At 40.8% G+C, this 23,222-nt stretch overlaps 1 protein-coding gene and 1 pseudogene across 7 annotated transcripts in view; one reads left to right on the top strand and one right to left on the bottom strand.

Moving 5' to 3' along the window:
- The window catches only part of LOC123608692 (synaptotagmin binding cytoplasmic RNA interacting protein), a 31,718-nt gene extending 22,102 nt beyond the window's left edge, over nt 1-9,616 (bottom strand). For 3 of the 7 annotated variants that reach the window (XM_045498952.1, XM_045498951.1, XM_045498950.1), the window contains exons 1-6: nt 9,480-9,616; nt 7,006-7,165; nt 6,211-6,329; nt 5,987-6,094; nt 3,427-3,540; nt 3,150-3,326 (exon numbers count right to left, since the gene is read on the bottom strand). In XM_045498952.1, coding sequence (XP_045354908.1) covers nt 3,150-3,326; nt 3,427-3,540; nt 5,987-6,094; nt 6,211-6,329; nt 7,006-7,153 — 666 coding nt within the window. In that variant the 5' untranslated portion in view covers nt 7,154-7,165; nt 9,480-9,616. Of the gene's footprint in view, nt 1-3,149; nt 3,327-3,426; nt 3,541-5,986; nt 6,095-6,210; nt 6,330-7,005; nt 7,166-8,527; nt 8,746-9,479 lie in introns of those variants that run through there. The other 4 variants (XM_045498956.1, XM_045498957.1, XM_045498954.1 and 1 more) reach the window with 4 other exon arrangements.
- Nucleotides 9,617-13,717: 4,101 nt separating this feature from the next.
- LOC123610010 lies at nt 13,718-13,832 on the top strand (annotated as a pseudogene).
- The last annotated feature ends 9,390 nt before the right edge of the window (nt 13,833-23,222 follow it).

The following is a 23,222-nucleotide window of genomic DNA, read 5'->3' on the forward strand; positions in this document are numbered from 1 at the left end:
AGATTTTCATCATTTGGCAATACATTTATTGCCCAAAATATGAAGCAAATGTTGGCTGAAAACCAGTCACTTAAAAAGTCTACAGGTGCTTAACTTCATGCCTCTTTTTCAGCTGTTATTATCAATTAACCTATTTTTATAAGTAATTCAGATGCAAATTTAAAATCCACAAAAATTTTTTAAAGTAAACTCTACCCCCAAAGTGGGGCTCAAACTCACGACCCTGTGATCAAGAGTCACATGCTCTAGCAACTGAGCCAGCCAGGCACCCCAGAATCCACAATAGTTTTTAATCTGGGGGACAGGGAGGGGAGGGATTATTCCTGGATCATACCAAAAATAAGGCCAAATACATAACCTTTTTTTTAAAGTAAGTTCTACACCCAACATGGGGCTTGAACTCATGACCCAGAGACGAAGAGTCACATACTCTACCAACTGAGCCAGCCAGACTATCTCGATCTAAAGGTACTCAGGACACTCAAAGGACAGGAAAGCAAAAAGAAATGGTCTTCCTGCTTCCATCTTGTCTGATCTATAATCCCAAATAGACATTTTTTAAAAACTTATTATCTACAACTAGAATGACCATTCTATTAATCTTCTATAAAAATTCACCTTGGATATTGGTGTAATTCAAGTAGACTCTCATGACATGACACAAGAAGGGACAGTTTTCAAAATATGCTCCCTTAAAGAACACATTTAGAAGAGTACTCATTTCCACAATACTAAGTAGCAAAGGACGTCCTAGTTAACTTGATTTATTTCTCTAGAATATTTCATTTCCTCAAAAGTCTAGTCCTCCCTTTTTACTGTTACATTACGGCAAGCCTCCCAATTCTGTTATTAACATAATCCTACCACAGTAAAACACCCTTTAAAAAAAAGCAACGATGTGGGGCACCTGGGTGGCTCAGTCGGTTAAGTGTCCAACTTCGGTTCAGGTTACGATCTCGCGGTTCGAGCCCCACATCAGGGTCTGTGCTGACAGCTCAGAGCCTGGAGCCTGCTTCAAATTCTGTCTCCCTCCCTCTCTGCCCCTCCCCAGCTTACACTGTGTCTCTCTCATTCTCAAAAATATTAAAAAATTTAAAAATAAAATAAAAACATTTTAAAAAAGCAACGATGATATATCCATTTCACCCTAGTGGATATAGTGGTAAAACCATTGCAAAGTGCAAAACTTCCTAATTTATCAGACAGGAAAAAATAAACATGTTCCCAGATAAGGACTCCAATCACAAAACCAGAAAAAATGTAAAAAAGAACAAGAATTATTATTAGTTCCTGGATAAATTAAAATGGCTGGCTAGCTACCTATGGAACTTTCTGAATTATAACTGAAAACTTAACTATATTAATGAGACTACATCCTAAGCCCATAGCAATGCAATTTTGGACTGTATTATTTGTTAAGCCAAGGCAACTGCCCAAACTGAAACATTATTTCATAATGACTATTTACTGGCACTCAAAATCGTCATGTTACAATAGGATTATAGATCATCTTCCTCTAATGAAGTACTTTTTATGGATTTTGGACATTGTCTACAAATACTGCAGTGAGGACCTGCCATAAATAGTGCATTTTGGTAGCAAGAATTAAGTGGCCTACAAATGTTGGTTTAATGATTCCTTTTAAAAATGTTAATACACAAATCACCACTTATACACTAACCACCCTTGTTAAACAATAAAAGCTTTATGTAATACCTAATATATAAAATGGGTCTGAAATTAATGGTAAATTCTGTACTAGCTTGCTGCAGTAAGGTAGTTTGCTGCCTTCTCATTCACATTTCCGTATTAAAATTTACTGCTACTCTATTGCTACCTGGCAAAAATGTTCTATTTGTTTATAGATTAAACCAGATGGTTTCTAAAGTTATCTTTCCAGAACTCTAAAAAGTCCTTAATTTTACATGAACTGCTCAAAACTAAAATTTTGACAGCACAAAGGTTACAAGTGAATGGTTCCCTATAGAACTATAGCTGCTCTGAAATAGGAAGCATTCTTTAAATGAGGGAAAAATCACCCATGATTTAAAAGTACCTAAACTCCCAAATTCTTTTTTAGAGACACCACCTATAATCTTTCAAGCAGCACCATTCTAATGTTAAGTTTTTATCACAGTCAATTACATACACCAAATGAGAAATTCAATCACCATGGAAAGCAAAACAAAGTATAGTTGGCTTTTCCCCTTAAGGTATGCCTTAAAATGTAGACCATCTGATGGTGAGGAAAGGAAAAATTCAGGAAAAATCAATCCAAGAATTTTAAGATTGTTTAGTATCCCCTACAAAATATGTAAGCCAATAAGGCAAATTTAACAAATATCTGCCATAGTGGGCAATTTTACAGAAGTTCCTCCCCAGTTTACTTTATGATACATTTCTTGGGTTGAAATTAACCCTTGACCTCTTCAATTACAAAATGTAGAATCCATGTGAGCCACAAAATTTAATAAAACTAGTTTAAAGAAGAGCTAAGCCATAATTTGATTAAAGCTCTTTTTTTAAAGTTGGCAACGTAACTAGGTCTTCACACCTTACATCTGGTACTTTAAATCAAGTATTGCCACTCAGCATGAAATCTTTTATTTCATGAACTAGAAGTTTGTCATCACAATGTCTTTGTGATATATTTTATAGAAAGAGGAATGGCCCAGGTACAGCCACAAAATAAGGAAGGCCTACCTATTACAGTCACTTTCTTAAATCTTTTAACATTCCTATTAAAAAAAAAAAAAAAATCACCAAACCAGATGTTTCAAAGAACTAATAACTCTGATACAGTGCCTTATATATAGATCCTCAGTCAGGTACAGCCAGAAAATAAGAAAGCCCTACCTATTAGTTACTTCCTTAAATCTTTTAACATTCCTATTAAAGAGTAAAAAAATCACTAAGCTACATGTTTCAAAGAACGAGTAACTCAGAATTCTGACACTGTGCCTTATATATAGATCCTCAGTCCAGTCAACTACACATATAAAGAATACTGCTACAATGACTACAACAAAGAATGTAAAAGTGCCTAATCAGCACTTCAAAAAACATTTGGTTAACTCTTAGGCAAAATAAGAAAAAACTTGACTTTAATTAAAGACAGTGAATGTGAAGACTGGAAGAAAAAAACTTACCAGTTTAACAGCCTCCTGAGCGGCTTCTTTTGTACAAAAAGTGACAAACGCATAACCTCTATTGAGACCAGTGAGTGGATCCATCATTAGACGAAGATCCCATATCGGTCCAGCTTTCTCAAATAATGGAACAAGTTCATCCTCAAACAGATCTCTTGGGATCTTCCCCACAAATATCTGTAAATTAAACATGAAGTAAAAAACCATGGAGAGTTTCTTTAGGAAACCAGATACCTGCGCATTTACTACAAAAGGTACAAGTTTTTAGTTTCTTTACCTCAGTGCCAACAGAAGGCTGCTGACCTGAATAAACGGAATCTGGAGGCGGTCCCCCATACTTCCTCTGTCCAGTGGTCACATCAAGTGTGTAGCCTGTTCTTTCCAATAGTGCCTTGAAAAGTTCAAATGTCATTAATACATTTAATTCACAAGACCACACCCATGCATTTCACAGTTAAAAATCAATTTTGTTCAAAGCATTCCATTTACCTTGGCAACAATCCCTACAGTTTTCTGGTATGTTTTAGAATTTCTCCTTTAATGTACCCTTGTAGTAGCTCTAATTTTTAATGAAAATTTCAGGGCCCTACTCAAATTATTTCTGGTTTCCAATTAACTAGTGTTTAGCAAACAAACAATAATATTGATTCATCAACATCTTTCAAGCCAGGGTCTGTACCTGTTCTGCTAATTTCTCCTAACTGTACCTAATTTGCTTGAGTTTAATTCTCTCCCAAAGGAGGCACTGGGTAAAGCTCCTTAATAAACTCCCTGTATCCCACACTTCTAATACACACTGCCAGCAATTCTGAGCACCAACCTTTGTAGAAATTACATTCCCTGAGAATGCCCCTTAACTTAGGAGTTACAGGAAATGTAACAACTTAATTCATCTGACATTCAAGCACCATGCTTCCCCAGATGGCATGGTTCATTCAGAACAAATGAGAGCCAAAATGACTTTGAAAACTTTATGTAATTGCAACAATGTGAAATAACTTCTAGGTCTTATCTCCCCTAAAAGTGAACTGTTAAAATTTAAACAGTTCCTATTTACTAATCAGTGGTAGTTTCTCCTATCCCTTGGTATAAGGCAAAAGTACTAGAAAGTTGTCTACAATTAGTCTAAACAAACAAACAAACAAAAAAAACCAAGAATTATTCTCCTCTGCCATCTCAACCAAAGTACAAAACCTGCTTTCTAAATAATAAAATCTAGTAATTGGCTAATAAATTCTGAAAAGAACAAAAACAAAAACAAGCTAACACCAAGCACAATGACAAACTTTATCAAAATGCTGTCAAATGACCTGGGGTCACCTCAGTCTCTAGAAACGAAAATGACTAGACAGATTTCAAACACTTTCTACCCAAAGAACATTAAATATCTGTGAAAAAATACTATGATAAAAAAACTCCTCTATTACTAAACTCTAACAAAAAGGCCCACAAAGTGCTACATTATTTTGAAGCAGCCTTTTTCTATCATACCCCAATGTTTATTTACAGATGCAACATTGGGCAACAAAAATAAACTGAAATCTATTACTAGAACATAAACTAAACCACTAAATGTCTCATCTTCCCTTTTTCCCATATGTAATCCCTGCACTTTTCACCTTCATCTTTATATGACTTAAATACTTTTTATATCAATCCCTAAAAAATAGAAAAAAACTTATTCCTCAAACATCCTATAAAAGTGTCACTATGTCTTCTTGCTGCAATTTAAGAAACACTAAAGCTTCAAGCCACTCCCTCCCAGACAGAAAAGTCAAAATAAACTTTACATTTTTAATAAAAATTTAATAACCCTAACTCCCAAAATGTAAATTTAATCACAACTGATATAATAAAGACATCTACACTCCATTTCTATGGAAAAAAACTGGATTTATGGTTTAAACACAATTCACTCACAGGCTGACCTGTAAAAGCCTCAAATATATGAATGACATTAACAGTTAACTCCTTATTCCACACTTCCCTCCTCCCATACCATTAAAACATCACTTAACACTCATAATTAACTTTCTTAAACCATAACTCTTGGTTCAAAGAGCATCAGCACACTGTAATAAGAGCACCAGATTAAAACTAGCATGATCACATTTTCTATAAACTGAAACCTCAACACAACTAAAAACCAAAACAAAGATCACAACCTAGTTGCATTTGAGGTCATTTATTGCTCTACATGACCTTAAAAAAAAATAACTTCCACTCCCAACCTCAGTTTCTTCACTTGCATTTCCACACTCCTCAATTTTACTGATAAAAGCTGCCTTTAGAAATGAACAAATCAGCCTTAAAATCAACAGTAATAGAAAAGAAGAAGGTAGTGTTAAAAATTCTAAATCCATTTAACTTGGGAGTTTGTGAATTCTAAGATAAGTCAACTGTTAAATGTACACTCCTCACCAAGTATGGGATGAACGGATTCCCTCCCATTTTTGTTCTACTGTCACTAATCTGGACTTCCAGCTTTTCAAAAAATGTTTAGAAATATGGTAGATGGTATTTAGGTCTTTGCTTTAGAATACCAAGAAACACTGATTTAATGCATAACTTAATAACAAAAAAAACTTAAAAGTGAGTTGTTCTAAAAACAAATAACTAAAGGCAGGAAACTTTTCAAAAGGCAGTAATTAGATAAGATTAACAAATTATCTCAGGTTATTAACTCTCAACATCTTAAAGATGCACACCCACATTTCACATCCAAAGAATATTTACACCAAAGCTTAAAAAAAAAAATCCTTGAAAGAACTTAAAGACGACGGGGGGGGGGGGGGGGGGGGGGGGGGGATTAAAAAGAAAAGTTTTTAAAGACATACCTTAATTTTTGCCTCATCTGGTCCTTTGCTAGAATCCGCTACTTTGGTCCCTTGTTTTTCTCTCTGCCTATAAGTCTTCATGACTCCACATAAAAAGGCACTTTTGTTCTATAAAAAAATTTTCCAATCACATTTAACAATGGTCTTATCTGTATCTAATTCAATAAAACAAACTATATCAAAACTACTCATATTTTTTCTAGTTACACTGACATCAACATTACCTGAACATGAGAGAGATCACTGTCTTTAAACTGCTGAAGAACTGCCAATGCGCCGTCTTCATTGAATTCTTTTAAAGCCTCGATAGCTCTTTCATCTAAGTCACTATGTGCAACCAGCCCTGGAGAAGAGAAAACTGAATTAGTTGTCAACTTTTAATATTTTTAGAAACTTTTTTTAAGAAACCATATTTGCCAATACAGGTACATGCTTGCCAAGTAAGAATTCTTCCATTTCCCTTACCTATATGAGAAACACACATGCTTTAATCATTCTGAACTAAATAAAACCTCTCAACCACACTTACAATGAATCAACTTCTTTTACATCTTCTTCTAAGTCACATAGTTTCTAAACGCTAAGTATTTCTACAGTAAATATGTAAATCCTAAAATCAACCAACAAAGTACCAAGCATGACAACTGAACCTCTACACGATTTCAAATACCACTAGGAAAAAAGCAACAGCCACACCAAGACAGACAAGTCTATAGTTACCAGTTATTTAACAAGAACCCTACTATAAAAATACCCCAAAAAGTCACATGGCCTGCTCCCAACATTTAGCAGCTGTTGCTACCATCATATACTTATCCATCTGGCCAGCCAGCCTTTACCTCCTAACCCTTCCTTCTTCCCTCCCTCTACACCTTAACCTCTAGTTCACAACTATCACAACAAGGCAAAACTCTAGTTCCCACACTTATTGGAAACCACAAAAAGTTGCTATTTTAGCTCAAAGCCAGAAGTCCAATAGAAAAATTTCATAATATAATTTTGCAAGTGTTAGTTCTTACCTGCAACGTAAATTTCATCTAGTTTTTCAGCAACTTTCTGTGGTAAACCAGCATCAAGCAATGTCTGAAAATTTTCTGAATGGATAACTGCAGAAGTAGTATCCATGGGCTCTTCAGTACCATTTCCATTAACATGTTCTGTAGCCATGTTTCCAGAGATCTGTTCAAACGCAATAAGCAAAATTAAACTAGGATCTTCAAAAAGGGTAGAGGAAATATAAGAGCCCCAATCTTTACTTTCTCTACCAATTTCTACACCAGCCAGCCTGCGCCTCCCTTTAAAGAAGCCTTACAGTCACTATCGCCTGACAAGCCAGATTTGGAGCGCGGGGCAGAGGAGGACAGATTCACTATGTTTTTCCTTAGCACCACCCCTGACTCACCTGCTAACACTCCCTAGGAAAAACCATATTACAAATGGAGCCCAATCAGCACGAGGACAAGCCAGCGTGCCACATGCAGCTGTGGCAGTACAGAGAATGAGGTGTGTGGAGAAAGCAAAGCTGGGCTTTTCTCTCTCAAAGGTAAACCCCCAAAGTGCGCGCTTTTCCCGCCTGCCGCTTATAGATCTGTAACAACAGCCAGCGAAGAACAAAGCGCTCACACAAGCTACCTTCCTACCACCCAATTTCTCCACCCTTCACCCCCGCACCCAAAGCCCGCCCCCAACTCCGCACCCAAAGCGGCAGCCTCACCGCTGCGGCCACCAGGAGCCCATTAGAAACACGTGCTCTGCGCCTTCAAATGTCCTACAACTTCCTCCAACGGAAACCCACCGAGTCCCAGGCCAAGACGACCATCACCGACTCCCAACGTCAACCTGAAGCCAAGATCGGAGCCCCCAGAAAGCAGCAGCAGCACAACCTCGCCCCTCCACACCGAGGCCGCGGCGGCGCCAGGCCACAGGCTCTCCCCGCCCCCCCCAGCGCCGCCGTCTCCGCCGTGACACATGGCTCTCTCCGCCCCGGGCGCCGGCGACCCCCGGCCGCCCGCCCGCACCGCCGAGACCTGAGCCGCGGCGCATGGTGCAAGCCCCCACCCCTCTCCCGTCCGTGCAGTGACTGCGGCGCCGGAGCCAGCTGTCCCACCCCCAGACAGAGGCCAGTAACCCGGCGGAGTGAGGGCGTTCCGCGAACTGCCTAACGCCCGCCGGACCGCGAGCACCACCCAAGCTCGCCGCGCGGCTGCGGGACGGGACCAGCTCCTCTCCGCCCACTCCCGCGCCGCGGTGACGGCCACGACAGCACCAACTCCGCCGCCGCTCGCGGTCCGCGCGGGCCATGGGGCCGCCTCCTCCCTGGAGCGCCGCAGACAAAGCCCGAACGGCGGCAGCACATGGAGAATAGAAGGAAGTGGCGACGCGGGCTGCGGCCTACTCTCAAGCAGCCCCAGTCAACGTGCTCCTCTCCCCCTTGGAATCCATTTTCCAGAAAAGCCGGGTTCTCCCCACACCTCCCTCGCCCAGCTCACTCCACAATGTCACGGTGCTCCCCTCCCAGACCCGGGTCCTGGCGGTCGTTACCTCCCCGTTGGGCTGCGGCGGAAGAATCCTGTCCGAGGAGATCGGGTTGCGGGAAACGCGTGCTCGCTGCTCCCTATGTCCGGCGCGAGTGGAGCTGTTGTAAAATGGCGGCCGAAGCTCACGCCGCTGGCAGCAAACCCGATCCAGTTCCACTCGCCTCCGAGCGCGCTCCCGGTGCGCGCGCGCGCGCCCGCGTGACCCCCCCCCCTTTCCCTCCCCTCCCTCGCGCGTCCGCTTCTCTCACTCCCTCTGCCCCTGCCCTCCTACAGCTCCTCCTTCTCCCCCTACCACCACCGCCACCGCCACCGCCACCACCACCACCACCAGCAGCCTCCGTCCGCCTCCTTCTCTCGGTCTTTCTTCTTCCCCTCCCTGCTCCTTTGCCCCACCACTCCCAGTCCCGTCCGCGGCCGCTCAGGCACGAGTGACCGCCTTTCCCCTCCTCGCTCGAACGCTCGCTCACACCCTCCCTCGCTCGCTCTCTCGACTCCGTCCCCCAGTCCCAGCCGAGTCGGCTCCTCTCTTTCTCTCTCCCGCGCTGACGTGACGACGTAGCCTACGCCTCGGGACGCGCGCCCGCGGGCTCCGCCCCCACGCCCCGCCACCTCCCTTGCTCCTCACCTCCCGGGGGAGGGGGACGCAAGACCCCGCCCTTCCGCTCCGGCGGCTACGGAGGGGCCGAGAGTGAATGAAAGGCCCGCCCCTTCCCTTCCCGACACTCCCCCTCCCGCTCTCCTCCAGGCGGGGCGGGCCGGCTCAGCGTGTCCCACTCGTTCTCCTTTGTCAGGAGACAGGCATCTCCCCGCCCCACCCCACCCCACCCCCACCGCAGCACCACGCGCACGCCACCCCCACCGAGCTCCTGCCCGTCCCAACCCCCGCCCCGTCCCGGGCCCGCGAGGCACGGGGCGAGGGGCGCGGAACGCTACCGCAGCAGCTTGAGGACACCCACCGATCCGTGCGCGCCCGGCCCCCGCCCCCGGCGCCGCGGCCGCGTAGCCGTTCGCGGCGGTGTCCACGCCGCCGCCGCCCGGCGCTCTTCTCGCTCGGGAAGCTGCAGGCGCACGTGTCCCCCGGGGCGGGGCGAGGCAGACAATGGGGCGGCGGGGGGAGGGGAGTGGCGCCGAGACCCGCAGACCTCTGGTTAACCTAGCCGGTGGGACTCGAGTACGGGAGTCGCTACGGGGAGAGCGGTTCTCCCTGGCCGGACAATGGGACCTTCCGGGGCCCCGCGCCCGCGCAGCTTCACTTTCGCGAAAACCTTGGGCGGAGGGAGGGGTTCCCGTGGCTCGGACGAGGAAACCCTGGCTGCTTTTAGGAGGAACGGGGCTCGTTCCAGCGGACCCAGAAGCGACTCCGGCCGTGGGATGATACGAAGGCCAGATTTGGAAGCGAAACCGCCCGGTGGTGAAGAGTTGTGCAATAGTCTGTTTCAGTCCCTGGCCTTTTAAGCAGTTAAGGGCTTCCTCATAGCACAGTTTGAGCAACTTGAAGTAGCACAAAGCTGTGTGGTTAGGGCAACTGTGAGGAACATATCTGTGTTTCTTTTTAAAAATCTTAGCAACTAAATGTTACGTGAAGTGACATTTCCTTTGTAGCTGTTTACTAGTACAAGAAAGACAAGACAAAGACGTTAGAATTTCAGTCGCGGTATGGATACTGACTTTATCCAATTCAACTGTAATCTCATAGTGTCCTTTTTATTGAAAAGCTTTTTAAGAGCTCACTGGTTCCCGAAATAAGCTCTATGTTGTGACAACAAATCAGTGGTTCGAGGAAAAGTTAGATGAATACTCTTCAAAGTGATTAAGCACATAAAATGCTAGATTATTTTCCATAGGTAGCTGGAAATATGAAATATTTGACCAAAGTACTATCTAGCCTATCTGTTCCGCAAGGATCTGACATCTCCGCTACCTAAAAATCCCTTACTATTAAACATATATCTGCTATGGTATGCAGCTAGTTCAGCAACAAGGATTTTAGCTCCTAATCCAAAGGTAGATAATCTTATAAATGAAAAACAACCCACATATTTACTACAAAAATAAAAAATGAGTAATCTTAGGAATTAAAGAATGAAAATAATGCATCTGAACCATCCAACGCTTTTTTTTAGACCTTCCTGGTGATGGACATTCCTTAAAAAAAAAAAAAAAAAAAAAAAAGCCTTTACCTAGGCAATGTGCTCTACCAAATAACCAAGACGCCCAAATTAAAATCTCTAGCTCTTCTCTGACCTCTGATTCCTTTGTCTAACCACCCTGGAACTTTCTGTGGGTTTTCAGGCCCTCCAAAACAACATTTCAAAACTGAGCACATGTTCTCCCCCCAGCCACCCACCAATCTTCTATCTCCAGAGTTCCCATCTTCATGAACATCGATCATTTGCATCCAGCAACATTAGCTGGAAACTAAAGAGAAATCCAAGACACCACTTTCTCCCTCTCAAAGCCTTGTCAGTTAACCAAAATCTTGTCAGTTTTGTGTTCTAATGTATCTCCACTTCTCTATATATTGCAGCCAGAGGACAAGTCACCATCAACTACCACCTGGACTAATGATCTCTAGCTTCTTGATCCGTTCATCCACCTTGCAGCTCTCCTAATCCATTCAAAGCCCAAGTGTCTTCCCCCACCCTCACTTCTCTTTTCATTGCAAATAAGACCCTGTGGAGCATCTGCTTAAAACCCTTCATTAGTTCCCCATTACACTTAGACAAAAGCAAAAATCTTTTAACTAGATCAACAAAGCCCTCCATGATCTGTTCAACCTGTCTTCTCAGCCACATTTCAGCCACTCTTCCAGCTTTGGCTGGCCTTCTTTCAATTCTGACACTTTTCAGGTTTGTACACACTGAGGACCTACACAGAAAAGTGACTGATCCCCTAACCAGGCCTGAGAAAAAAGCAATCAGCCATGCTCTCCATTTGACACCTTTTTCAGTGAAGCAATAGTGTAATTTTCTTCCTGATCTACAGAACTTATTCCAGGCTTGACTCCAAGAATTACTACTACTGAAACATAGGAATCCCTAATAATACTAAATTACACAATAAAACAAAGCAAAACAAAACAAAACAAAAAAAAAACCTACTAGACTGATTTGGTATAGTAGATACATGGGGCTAGATTAAAATGTATATGAAAGATCTGCCACAAGAAAGTGCTCAATAAGTATATCTCCCTACTTGCTGAATCTTCTCTAGTACTTAGCACAGAATGTTTACTAAATATTTGCTGAATAAAACCAAAGAACAATAAAAGCTGAGACCCAAACAACCTTGATTCCAATATCAGATCTGCTACTCATGGAGAGTGAGGTTGAATAAATCATTTTACTTCTCAGAATTTCTATTTCCCCATCTATTAAAGAAGTTCATTGAGGGGCACCTGGGTGGCATCAGTTAAGCATCTGACTCTTGATTTAGGCTCAGACCATGATCTCATAAGTTTGTGAGATCCAGCCCCATGTCAGGCTCTGAACTGACAGCACAGAGCCTGCTTGGGATTCTCTGTCTCCCTGTCTCTCTGATCCTCCCCATCTCATGCATGCTTCCTCTCTCTCTCTCTCTCTCTCTCTCAAAATAAATAAAACATTAAAAAAATTAAAAGAAGTTCATTGAAACAGATACTTTTTAAGATCTCTTCTAGCTCAAACATTTTATAATGTATAAAAAAAAAATCTCCAGGCACCTGGGTGGCTCAGTCAGTTGAGTGTCTGACTTAGGCTCAGTTCATGATCTCACAGTTGGTTCGTGAGTTCGAGCCCCACATTGGGCTCTGTGCTGACAGTTCACAGCCTGGAAACTGCTTTAGATTCTGTGTCTCAGTCTCTGCCCCACCCCACTCATGCTCTGTCTCTCTCAAAAATAAACATTAAAAAAAATTTTTTTTAAATTCTCAAACTCTTTCTCTGACTTCTCACTACTTTAAAAATATTCACATGTCCTATCTGCCATTTAGGATCTTCCCCATTTGAATCCCAACTTCCCTTTATAGCAAAATAGCCTGCTACTCCCCTTATATGGACCCCTTTTCCAAACAAAATAAACAGCAAAGACAACAAAGATTGATAATATCTGATTGGAATATCATCCCTAGTGTAGATGTGGAGAACTCAACACGCTCACTGTTAGTGAGAAGACAAATTGATATAACTTATAGAAAATAATTTGCCTATAATGCTTATTGCACTATTGTTTTTAATCCTGTACATAAGTGTGTGTGTGTATGTGTGTGTGTATTATTATATATATAACCTAAACATCCAGTAATAGGGGACTGACAGAATAAATTGTAGTGCATTCACATAGTGCATTATTCTGGAGCCACTGAAAATAATGAAATAGCTATGGATGTCCAAACATGTAAAGATATTCAGGTTACATTCTTAAATTAAAAAAAAAAAAAAAAAAAAAAGCCAGGGCGCCTGGGTGGCTCAGTCAGTGAAGCATCTGACTTCCACTCTCCTAGTGATCTCCCTGGTTCGTGAGTTTGAGCGCCACATCAGGCTCTGCGCTGATGGTGTGAGCCTGCTTGGGATTCTCTCTCTCCTCTCTCTGCCCCTTCCCCACTTGCATACTCTCTCTCTCTCTCTCTCTCTCTTTCAAAATAAATAAACTTAAAAAAAAGTCACCTATAGAATAATGTAGAGTGTGACATTTATTCATTCAATTGAGCACCTTCTGTGTACTAAGCTCCATTGTATGCATGAGGCTTACAATGATGTATGTCAAGATATAGTCATAGGTGATCCCTGACTCATGAAGCTTGCAGGTCTGTACGTATGTGTACAACCAGGTAAGCATGGCTATAAAGATTTTTGTTTCTATAGAAAATAATTACAATTAGAGATAAGGATGGGGTGGAGGGAGACCATCACTTTTTACTTCATACACTTTGGTTATACTTTTTACGATAAATATGTATTTTTATTTATTTTTAATTTTTTTAATGTTTACTTTTTGAGAGAGAGAGAGAGACAGACAGAGCATGAGCAGGCGAGGGGCAGGGAAAGAGAGGCAGACACAGAATCCAAAGCAGGCTCCAGGCTGAGCTGTCAGCACAGAGACTGACACAGGGTTCGAACTCGTGAATTGTGAAATTATGACCTGAGCTGAAGTTGGACACTTAACTGACTGAGCCACCCAGATGCCCCAAATATGTGCTTTTAAAGAGTTAATCATTGTGCTTGCTTCAGCAGCACATATATTAAACTGGAAAGATACAGGGAAGATTAGCACGGCCCCAGCACAAGGATGACCTGCAAATGTGTGAAGCTCCCATATTTAAAAAAATTTTTTTAATTAAAAAAATTAAAAATTAAAAACTATTTATGTGCCTCATGAGTGTCTTTTTATCCATGAAGTAGTGAAGGGGTTAATTTCACTACAGTTAATGAAATGCAGGCATATAGGCATGCCTGTTTGAATTTTTTGTCATCCAAAATTCTTCCACTTAGTGCCACACTGTTTAGAAAAAAATCATATTTTCTTTTTTCTACATTTTCTAAACTTCCTTCAATTGCCATATATTACTGTGCTAATGGAGAGGGGATCCCAGAATTAACAGGAAAAATCCACAATACACCATCATTCTTTCCACAGAACCATAAAAACCTAGAACCAAAAGAGACTGGAAGTCATTCAATTCCATCTTCCTAGTAATCAAGAAATTTTTTGGAAAAAGAAGTGGAGTTTTTTTTCCTTAAAATAGATTTTTCCTTAAAAAGTGGATTTTTTCCTTAAAAAAGAATTTTTGCCTTAAAAAAAGGAAAGTATTTTGCAACATCCATGACATCTTATCTTTATGGTAATTAAAGAGTTGATGTGATAAAATTAATTCCTGCTTTGCAAAGACACTGCTAAAAGAATGAAAAGAAAATCTACAGACTGGGAGAAAATCTTTGCAAAGCACGTTATTTGTTAAAGGACTAATATCCAAAGTAAGCAAAGAACTCTGGAGTGCCTGGCTGGCTCAGTCAGTGGAGCATGTGACTCTTGATCTCAGGGCTGTGAGTTAGAGCCCCAGACTAGGTGTAGAGATTACTTTAAAAAAATTAAAAATCTTAAAAATATATGTGAAAAGAATATTTAAAACTCAACAATAAGAAAGCAAAGAACTCTATTAAAAGATGAACAAAAGTCCTGAATAAATACCTCACCAAAGAAGCTATACAGATGGCAATTAAACATATGAAAAGATGCTCAACACCACATATCATTAGGGAGTTGCAAATTAAAATAGGGAAATACTACCACACACCTATTAGAGCCAAAATCCAAAATACCGACACTAAATGCTGGCAAGGATGTAGAGCAACAGGAACTTTCAATCATTGCTAGTGAGAATGCAAAATGGTATAGCCACTTTGGAAGACAGTTTGGCAGTTTCTTACAAAATTAAACATACTCTTGCTATATGATTCAGCAGTTGCATTCCTTGGTATTTACTCAAATGAATTGAAAACTTAAGTCCACACCAAAACCAAAAATGTACTGGGTGTTTACAGCAACTTTATTTATAATTGGCAATCTTGAAAGGAACTGAGATGCCCTTCAATAGGTGAATGGATAAACATACTTTGGTATTCATATAATGGAATATTATTCTGTGCTATAAAGAAATAAGCTATGAAGCCATGAAAAGACACAGAGGGTTCTTAAGTACATTTTGTTAAGTGAAAGAAACTAATCTGAAAGGGCTGCAAACTGTATGATTTCAACTGTATGACATTCCAGAAAATACAAAACTATAGAAAAAGGTCAATGGTTGTCAGGAGTTGAGAGGGAGGGAAGGATAGATAAATGGGTAGAACACAGGGAATTTTTAGGGCAGTGAAATGGCACTATTATGATACTATAATGGTGGATACATGTCATTATACATTTGTCAAAACTCATAGAATGAACTACCTAAAGAATGAACACTAATGTAAACTGTGGACTTTAGTTAATAATAATGTATCAATATTCACTTGTCAGTTGTAACAAACATACCAACTAACACACAATGTTAATAATAGGGGACACTGGGGTAGAGGAGGCCTGGGGAAAGGAGTATATGGAAACTATATTTTCTGCTCAGTTTTCTTAAACCTAAAAATGCTCTTTAAAAAATCTATTAATTTAGGGGCGCCTGGGTGGCGCAGTCGGCTAAGCGTCCGACTTCAACCAGGTCACGATCTCGCGGTCCGTGAGTTCGAGCCCCGCGTCAGGCTCTGGGCTGATGGCTCAGAGCCTGGAGCCTGTTTCCGATTCGGTGTCTCCCTCTCTCTCTGCCCCTCCCCCGTTCATGCTCTGTCTCTCTCTGTCCCAAAAATAAATAAACGTTGAAAAAAATCTATTAATTTAAAAAATGCTAATGTATTTAAAAATTTTTTTCCATGTTTATTTATTTTTGAGAGAGATACAGAGTGTTAGCAGGGGAAGGGCAGAGAGAGAGGAAGACATAGAATCTGAAGCAGGCTCCAGGCTCTGAGCTGTCAGCACAGAGCCCGACAAGGGGTTCAGGCTTACAAGCTGTGAGATGATGATCTGAGTCGAACTTAGCCACTTACCTGACTGAGCCACCTAGGCGCCCCCCAAATGCTAATGTTTTAAATATATTTGAAATGGTAGACATTCCTTCCATTGCTTTTTTTTTTCTTTTTTCAACGTTTATTTATTTTTGGAAAAGAGAGAGACAGAGCATGAACGGGGGAGGGGCAGAGAGAGAGGGAGACACAGAATCGGAAACAGGCTCCAGGCTCTGAGCCATCAGCCCAGAGCCTGACGCGGGGCTCGAACTCACGGACCTCGAGATCGTGACCTGGCTGAAGTCGGACGCTTAACCGACTGCGCCACCCAGGCGCCCCTCCTTCCATTGCTTTTTAAAAATCTTTAAAAAAATCTTTTTAGGAAGAGAGAGAGTGAGAATAGGGGAGAAGGGGTGAAAGAGAGAGAGAGAGAGAGAGAGAGAGAATCCTAAAAAGGCTCCATGCTTAGCGCCCAACACAGGGCTCAATCTCACGACCTGGGATCATGACCTGAGCTGAAACAAAGAGTTGGACATTCAACTAACTGAGTCACCAAGGTGCCCCTCTTTCTATTGCTTTTAGCTTCCTTTTCTTTTTTTCTTGTTTTTAAATTTGAAGTCCAATCTCAGGGGCACTTGGCTGGCTCAGTTGGAAGAACATGCAACACTTGATCTGAGGGGTGTGAGTTCGAGCCCCACATTGGGTATAGATATTACATAAACAAACAAACAAACAAACTTTAAAGAAAAAAAAGAGCCCAGTGTCATTTTGGCTGTTTGCATTTAACTTGTACAATGAAAGGTGACTGATTAAATTATAAGAAGTCACAAACTTTATACAGGTAACTACAAAAAGAACAAGGATTATGTAAACATAAACCATAATGGTTTTATCAAAATATTCCCATTCTATTCTGAATGGACTCCCAGAATACAAGCAATCTTTGGTGGCTCAGATTTTCATGATGAATCATGGCACAAAAGAGGAAAATATAGTAATAATCTTATACTGAACATGTCCATCATGGTATGTCTGAAAGCTCTTTCCAAGGGTAACTTTACCCAAAGTCCCTGCTAAGGGAGCAATCTAGGCTGTCAGAGTTTTACTCTGTATTACAACTCATCCTTGCCTTGCCACAGTTTATTAAACCAGCATCAGGCACCAGACCATTTCTAGAGAAAAACCAAAGATAGAGTCAGTATCTTGAGGAGGAAGTTAGAGCTGAACTATAGGAGATCATGTCAAACTAAAATTATAAGGAAACAGAAACCATAAATAAGCAGAAGGTAGGAGGAATCCACTTACTACATTCATCATTCCACAAACACATTTTGACCACCAATTATGTGCCAGGCACTAAATTAAGCACTAGGAGAATAAAGCAGAAATATACCTCTTGCCTTCATGGAAATCACAGCTAAGTGAGAAAAATACAGAATAAATAAGGAAACAAAATATTTATAAAATATGATAAATGCAAAGAAGAAATTAACATAATATAGTGTTACAGAATGACAGGAAAGAGGACCTACTTAGGCTGGTCAAGGAAGGCCTTTCAGAGGAAGTGACGTATAAACCAAGATCTGAAAGAGTAAACCAAGGGAAGTGAGGAATAAAAGGGAGCTGGAAGAATATTTCAATGAATAGCATGTGCGAAAACTCTGAGAGAAGAAAGAGCTTGGTCTTTCCTGAAAGGAAGCCAGTGTGGCCAAGCATATTTGGTAAAGAAGATAATGGCTCAAGATGAATTTTGAGAAGTTGATAGGAGCAGAGCTAAATTATGCAGGACTATGTAAGTGCAATGGGACACCATTAAATTTTTTCACATGTTTAGGAACAAAATAGATATTGGGGGATGATGATAGAGTTGGAACCAGCTAAGGATGAAGTTACTTGGACGAAGGTATTGCAGAAAAAGTAGAAAGAGGTGGGACATATTCAACAGTGTATTTTGAACCTAGTTTGCCAAGGACCAAGTAGTGGACTGAAAGTAGGGAGTTAAGGGGAAAATTGATGGATGTTGATGCCATTTCCTGAATTGAGGAATTCTGAGAGAATAAGATTTCAGGAGAGTATCAGTTAAGAATCAACCAGGGAAGCAGAAGCACTATGAGTATTATGGAGTAAGGAGTTTATTATAGGAATAAGAATATGATGGGAGAAGAATAGGAAGCAATGGTTCAAAAGGGAAAGTTGGAGGATGAGGGCTGAGTCACTAACCAGCCCTCCTGAAGCCTGGGTGAATAAGGGAGACATTGAAGGGGAATATAGGAAGCTGGGCACATCCAGTTGCTGGAGTGGGGTCATGAAGGAGAACTAGTGGAGAGCTATAGGGAAGGATGTTCTGTGGCCTGTGGCAGGCCTGGAGTCACTGTTGGTTAGTAGGCTTAACAGTTGGGAAAAAGAGTTGGATGCAGACCAGGGGAGGCAGAGACTAAACTGAAACCAAACAGAACCTTTGCATCTGTTTTTCACTACGTTTAACAAAATTCACACATTGCATTTTATTGCTTTTTTATTTCTTTCAACTAAAATTTTTTTAAGTAATCTACCCCAAGATCAAGAGTCACATGTTCTACTGACTGAGCCAGCCAAGTGCCCCTCTTTTGTTTCTTTTCACCTAGAACAAAACTGTCCAATACCATAGCTACTAGCCGCATGTGACTATTCAACTTAATTAACATTGAATAAAATCCAAAGTTCAGTTCCTGAGTCACACTAGCCTCCTATCAAGTGCTCAATAGCTACTTGTGGCTGGTGACTATGATATTGGGTAGCACTGATACAGAGCATTTCCATCACTGCAGAAAGTTCTATCAGACAGCACTAATCTATGAGCAATCACTCGCATTTTCAATTATCTTGTTATAAGAGTATTTATTTTCTTTTAATGTTTATTTATTTTTGAGAGAGAGAGAGAAAGCAAGTGCGGGAAGGGCAGAGAGAGAATGGGAGAGAGGATCTGAAGCAAGGTCTGTGCTGACAGCAAAGAGCCTGATGTGGAGCTTGATCTCATGAACTGTGAGATCATGACCTGAGCTGAAATCAAGAGTTGGATACTTAACCAACTGAGACACCCAGGTGTCCTTGCCTTTGTTTGTTTGTTTGCTTTTTAAATGTTTATTTATTTTTGAGAGAGACAGAGACAGAGAGAGTGCGGGAGGGGCAGAGTGAGAGGGAGACAGAAGATCTAAAGTGGGCTCTGTGCTGACACACAGTCTGGGCCACCCAGGTGCCCCTGTTTTGGTTTTTAAGATGGCAGAAGCATATTTATATACCTGTGGATAGAATTCAGTAGAAAGAAAAAGATGGAGGATACAGGAGAGAGAAGAGTTAACAAAGGAGTAAGGTTTTTGAGAAAACAAGAGTGAAAACAGTAGATATAAATAGTAGAAAGGGAGGGATTAGGCCAATGGGAAGCAGGAGGAAAAGAGACCAAAAGTTCAGAGATGGACAAAAGATACTCTGAGAAAGAAAGACCATACACAGCAAGAGAGAAGACACAGAGTTGTCAGTCCCTTGAGCCTCCTGGGTCCTGTTGTCTCCCCAGGTCCAATTCTTGTGAGTGCTGACTGGACAATCAGTCTATCACTGAGTCTCAGATTCTTCAGTTCCACCCCGTGCCCCCAATGCTCATTCCCCTCCCATGTATCCTTCATGTAACAACCTATTTGGCTAAACTGAGTTCCTTGATCAAGCACAAAAGGGCCCTATTTGAATACTATCTAAGATTTAACACTTTATATGAATCCGTTGCATTACTTTGTCTATTTCTTCATCATAGCTGGTAAAATATGACATAATTTACTGGTTGTTTTTCTCCTTGTCTATGCATAGTGATTAGTGAAGTGGTAGAAAGGCCAGCAAGAAAAGTGTGAGGAAATATGGGGTGCCTGGGTGGGTCAGTCCGTTGAGTGTCTGAATGAATTTCAGCTCAGATCATGAGCTCATGGTTTGTGAGTTGGAGCCCTGAGTCCAGTTCTGCACTAATAGTGTGGGGCCTGCGTGGGATTCTCTCTCTCCCTCTCTCTCAAAATAAATAAACATTAAAAAAAAAAAAAAAAGAAGCATGAGGAAATAAAAGTCCTAGGTAACTGGGTCACAGAATCTTCCAATAAGAGAAAGATCATCATATAGTTTATCAGACTACTAACTTGTATATCTTCAGTTTTGTTTGCATTTTAAATATATTTATTATTTTTTTCTTATAAAAAATAATATATGCTCTTAATGAGAATTCAAGCGTTAAATAAATACATAAAATAGAACTAAAAATGTCCTAGAACCTCATTTTCAGGGACAATTACTGTATAAAAATACAATTTTCTGATTTTTATCTCTCCAGATACTAATATTATATTCATATATTTGACAATAATTGTCTCATACCATATATGTGTGTGTGTGTGTATATATATATAAAACTGATATAAAGTGCTTTTTTCACTTAATATGTGTATTTTACCTACTTTTCACATCATCACTAATTATTGCAATATTATACTCTTACAATAATAAATATACTATTATACTTCAGCTGACTGATAGGATTTCCATATATAAAGCATATGGTTTTTTCCTACAGGAACCTCTAAAATGCTTGTCCTATAAACAAATATTAAAAACATATCCAAATGACCCTTGTACACATTACTGATGTACCAAATCTGATTAAAAATCATAGTAATATACATGACTGCATGGTCATTAGTTTCACACAAGTTCAGAGCTACCTTGAATTTTTTTGAAGTCAGCATTTGACAATTTAGTCTTCCACAGGCTAAAGGTCAAATGTAATAGTGTAACAGCAGATTTTAGCCTCATTCCAAAGTCAAAGCCAAATTTCACTGTAATATTCATAGCAAAATGTGTAGGCTGCAGCCAAAGCTTCACTTGTAGGCAAATTTATGATGTTACGTATTTCCACTGTGGGAAAATACAAAACGATAATAAATGAACTAAGCATAACATTCCAATCAGAAATAGAGAACTATGGGGGCACCTAGGTGGCTCAGTTGGTTAAGCATCTCACTCTTGATTTTGGCTTAGGTCACAATCTTACAGTTCATGAGATTGAGCCCCACGTCCAGCTCCATTCTGGCAGCACAGAGCCTGCTTCGTTGAGATTCTTTCTCTCTCTCTCTCTCTCTCTCTCTCTGCCCCTCCCCTGCTTCCTCTCTCTTGCTGGTGTGCTCTCTCTCAAAATAAATAAAATAAAATAAGAAATAAAGAACTATGAAATAACATAAGGTAAAATTTAAAAAGGAAAAATGAGGGTGATGGGCACTGAGGAGGGCACCTATTGGGATGAGCACTGGGTGTTGTATGGAAACCAATTTGACAATAAATTTCATATTAAAAAAAATAAATACATAAATAAAAATTAAAAAAATAAAAAGGAAAAATGAGGAAAAACAGAAAAAATTCATTGAAAAATAGGAGAAGAATGTAATTCATTTATATACCCCAAAACTATTTTTCCTTCTAAAGAACCAGTAATACAGACTAAAGTCAGGCAGCTTAATTGAGGAAAGAGGGTAAAAACACAATTCAGAAAATTAAGAATGATAATACAATTACATTTACAAGATTTTGTTTTTAATCATGAATGCTTTATGTACTACTCCATAATGCTGCACTGTAAATCTGGAAATTTTTTTTTTTCAACGTTTATTTATTTTTGGGACAGAGAGAGACAGAGCATGAACGGGGGAGGGCCAGAGAGAGAGGGAGACACAGAATCGGAAACAGGCTCCAGGCCCTGAGCCTTACGCGGGGCTCGAACTCACGGACCGTGAGATCGTGACCTGGCAGAAGTCGGACGCTCAACCGACTGCGCCACCCAGGCGCCCCTGTAAGTCTGGAAATTTGATAAAATTGAACATTTCCTAGGAAAATGTGTTATCAAATAAGTGAAGTAGAAGACAGAAAAGAATTAAAAACTAAGGGAAGGGTGCCTGGGTGGCTCAGTCAGTTGATTTCTGCTCAGGTCATGATTGCACAGTGGACAGATTGAGTCCTGCATCAGGCTCCATGGTGGGCATGGAGCCTGCATGGGATTCTCTCTTTCTCCCCTTCCTGCCCTTCAAGTGTGCACGCGCTCTCTTTCTCAAAACAAATAAACGTTAAAAAAAAAATACAACAGGAGAAATTAAAAAGATAAAGAATTAACTCCTCAAAGGGTTTTGGGCTTAGTTTGAAGAGTGGGTTCTTTCATGAAAAATATAATTATACGTTATAGAAATGGTTACATAGAATGGAAAAAGAAAGTCTCTTAGTTCATTTTATAAAATCAGCGTAAACTTTGATATAAAACCTGACAAAGCACACACACACAAATTCAGAACAATTTCCACCATTAAAGAAACGTAAAAATCCTAAATAAAACAAGTACTTGCAAGTTAAATTCTCCAATTGGTTAGAAACATGGTCAAGTTTATCCTCAAACACCTGATCTAATACATCACATCAAGAGGTCAAATAGATCATTGCGACAGATGCCTAAAAGGCATATGAAGGGGCACCTGGGTGGCTCAGTTGGTTGAGCATCCAACTTTGGCTCTGGTCGTGATCTCACGGTTTGTAAGTTTGAGCCCTGCATTGGGCTCCATTGCTTCGGATCCTGTCCCCCTTTTTCTGCCCCTCCCTCTCAAAATAAATTAACATTTAAAAAAGGCATATGATAAAAATAAAACCTACTTTCGAGTTTTGTTTTGTTTTGTTTGAGCGAGAAAGAGAGAGAGCATGAGCAGGGGAGGAGAAGAGAGAGAGGGGGACAGAATCCCAAGCAGGCTCCACAAAGTCAATGTGCAGAGCCCCATGTGGGGCTGGAATTGTCCAAACTGTGAGATCATGACCTGAGCTGAAATCAAGAGTTGGACGCTTAACTTACTGAGCCACCCAGGTGCCCCTGAGTCTTTTTAAAAAGTAATCTCTATACCCAGGGTGGGGTTCAGAGTCACAACCCCAAGATCAATAGTTGCACACTCTACCAACTGAGCCAGCCAGGAGCCCCCTATATTTGAGTTTTATTTTTTATTTTTAAATTCTTTTTTAAAAATTTGCTTTAATGTTTATTTTTGAGAGAGAGAAAGAAAGAGAGAGAGAGAGAGAGAGAGAGAGGGACACAGCATGAGTGGGGGGGTGCAGAGAGAGAGGGAGACACAGAAACTGAAG

This window comes from Leopardus geoffroyi, chromosome B2, assembly GCF_018350155.1.
Source record: "Leopardus geoffroyi isolate Oge1 chromosome B2, O.geoffroyi_Oge1_pat1.0, whole genome shotgun sequence".
In the NCBI taxonomy this organism is placed as follows: Eukaryota; Metazoa; Chordata; class Mammalia; order Carnivora; family Felidae; genus Leopardus; species Leopardus geoffroyi.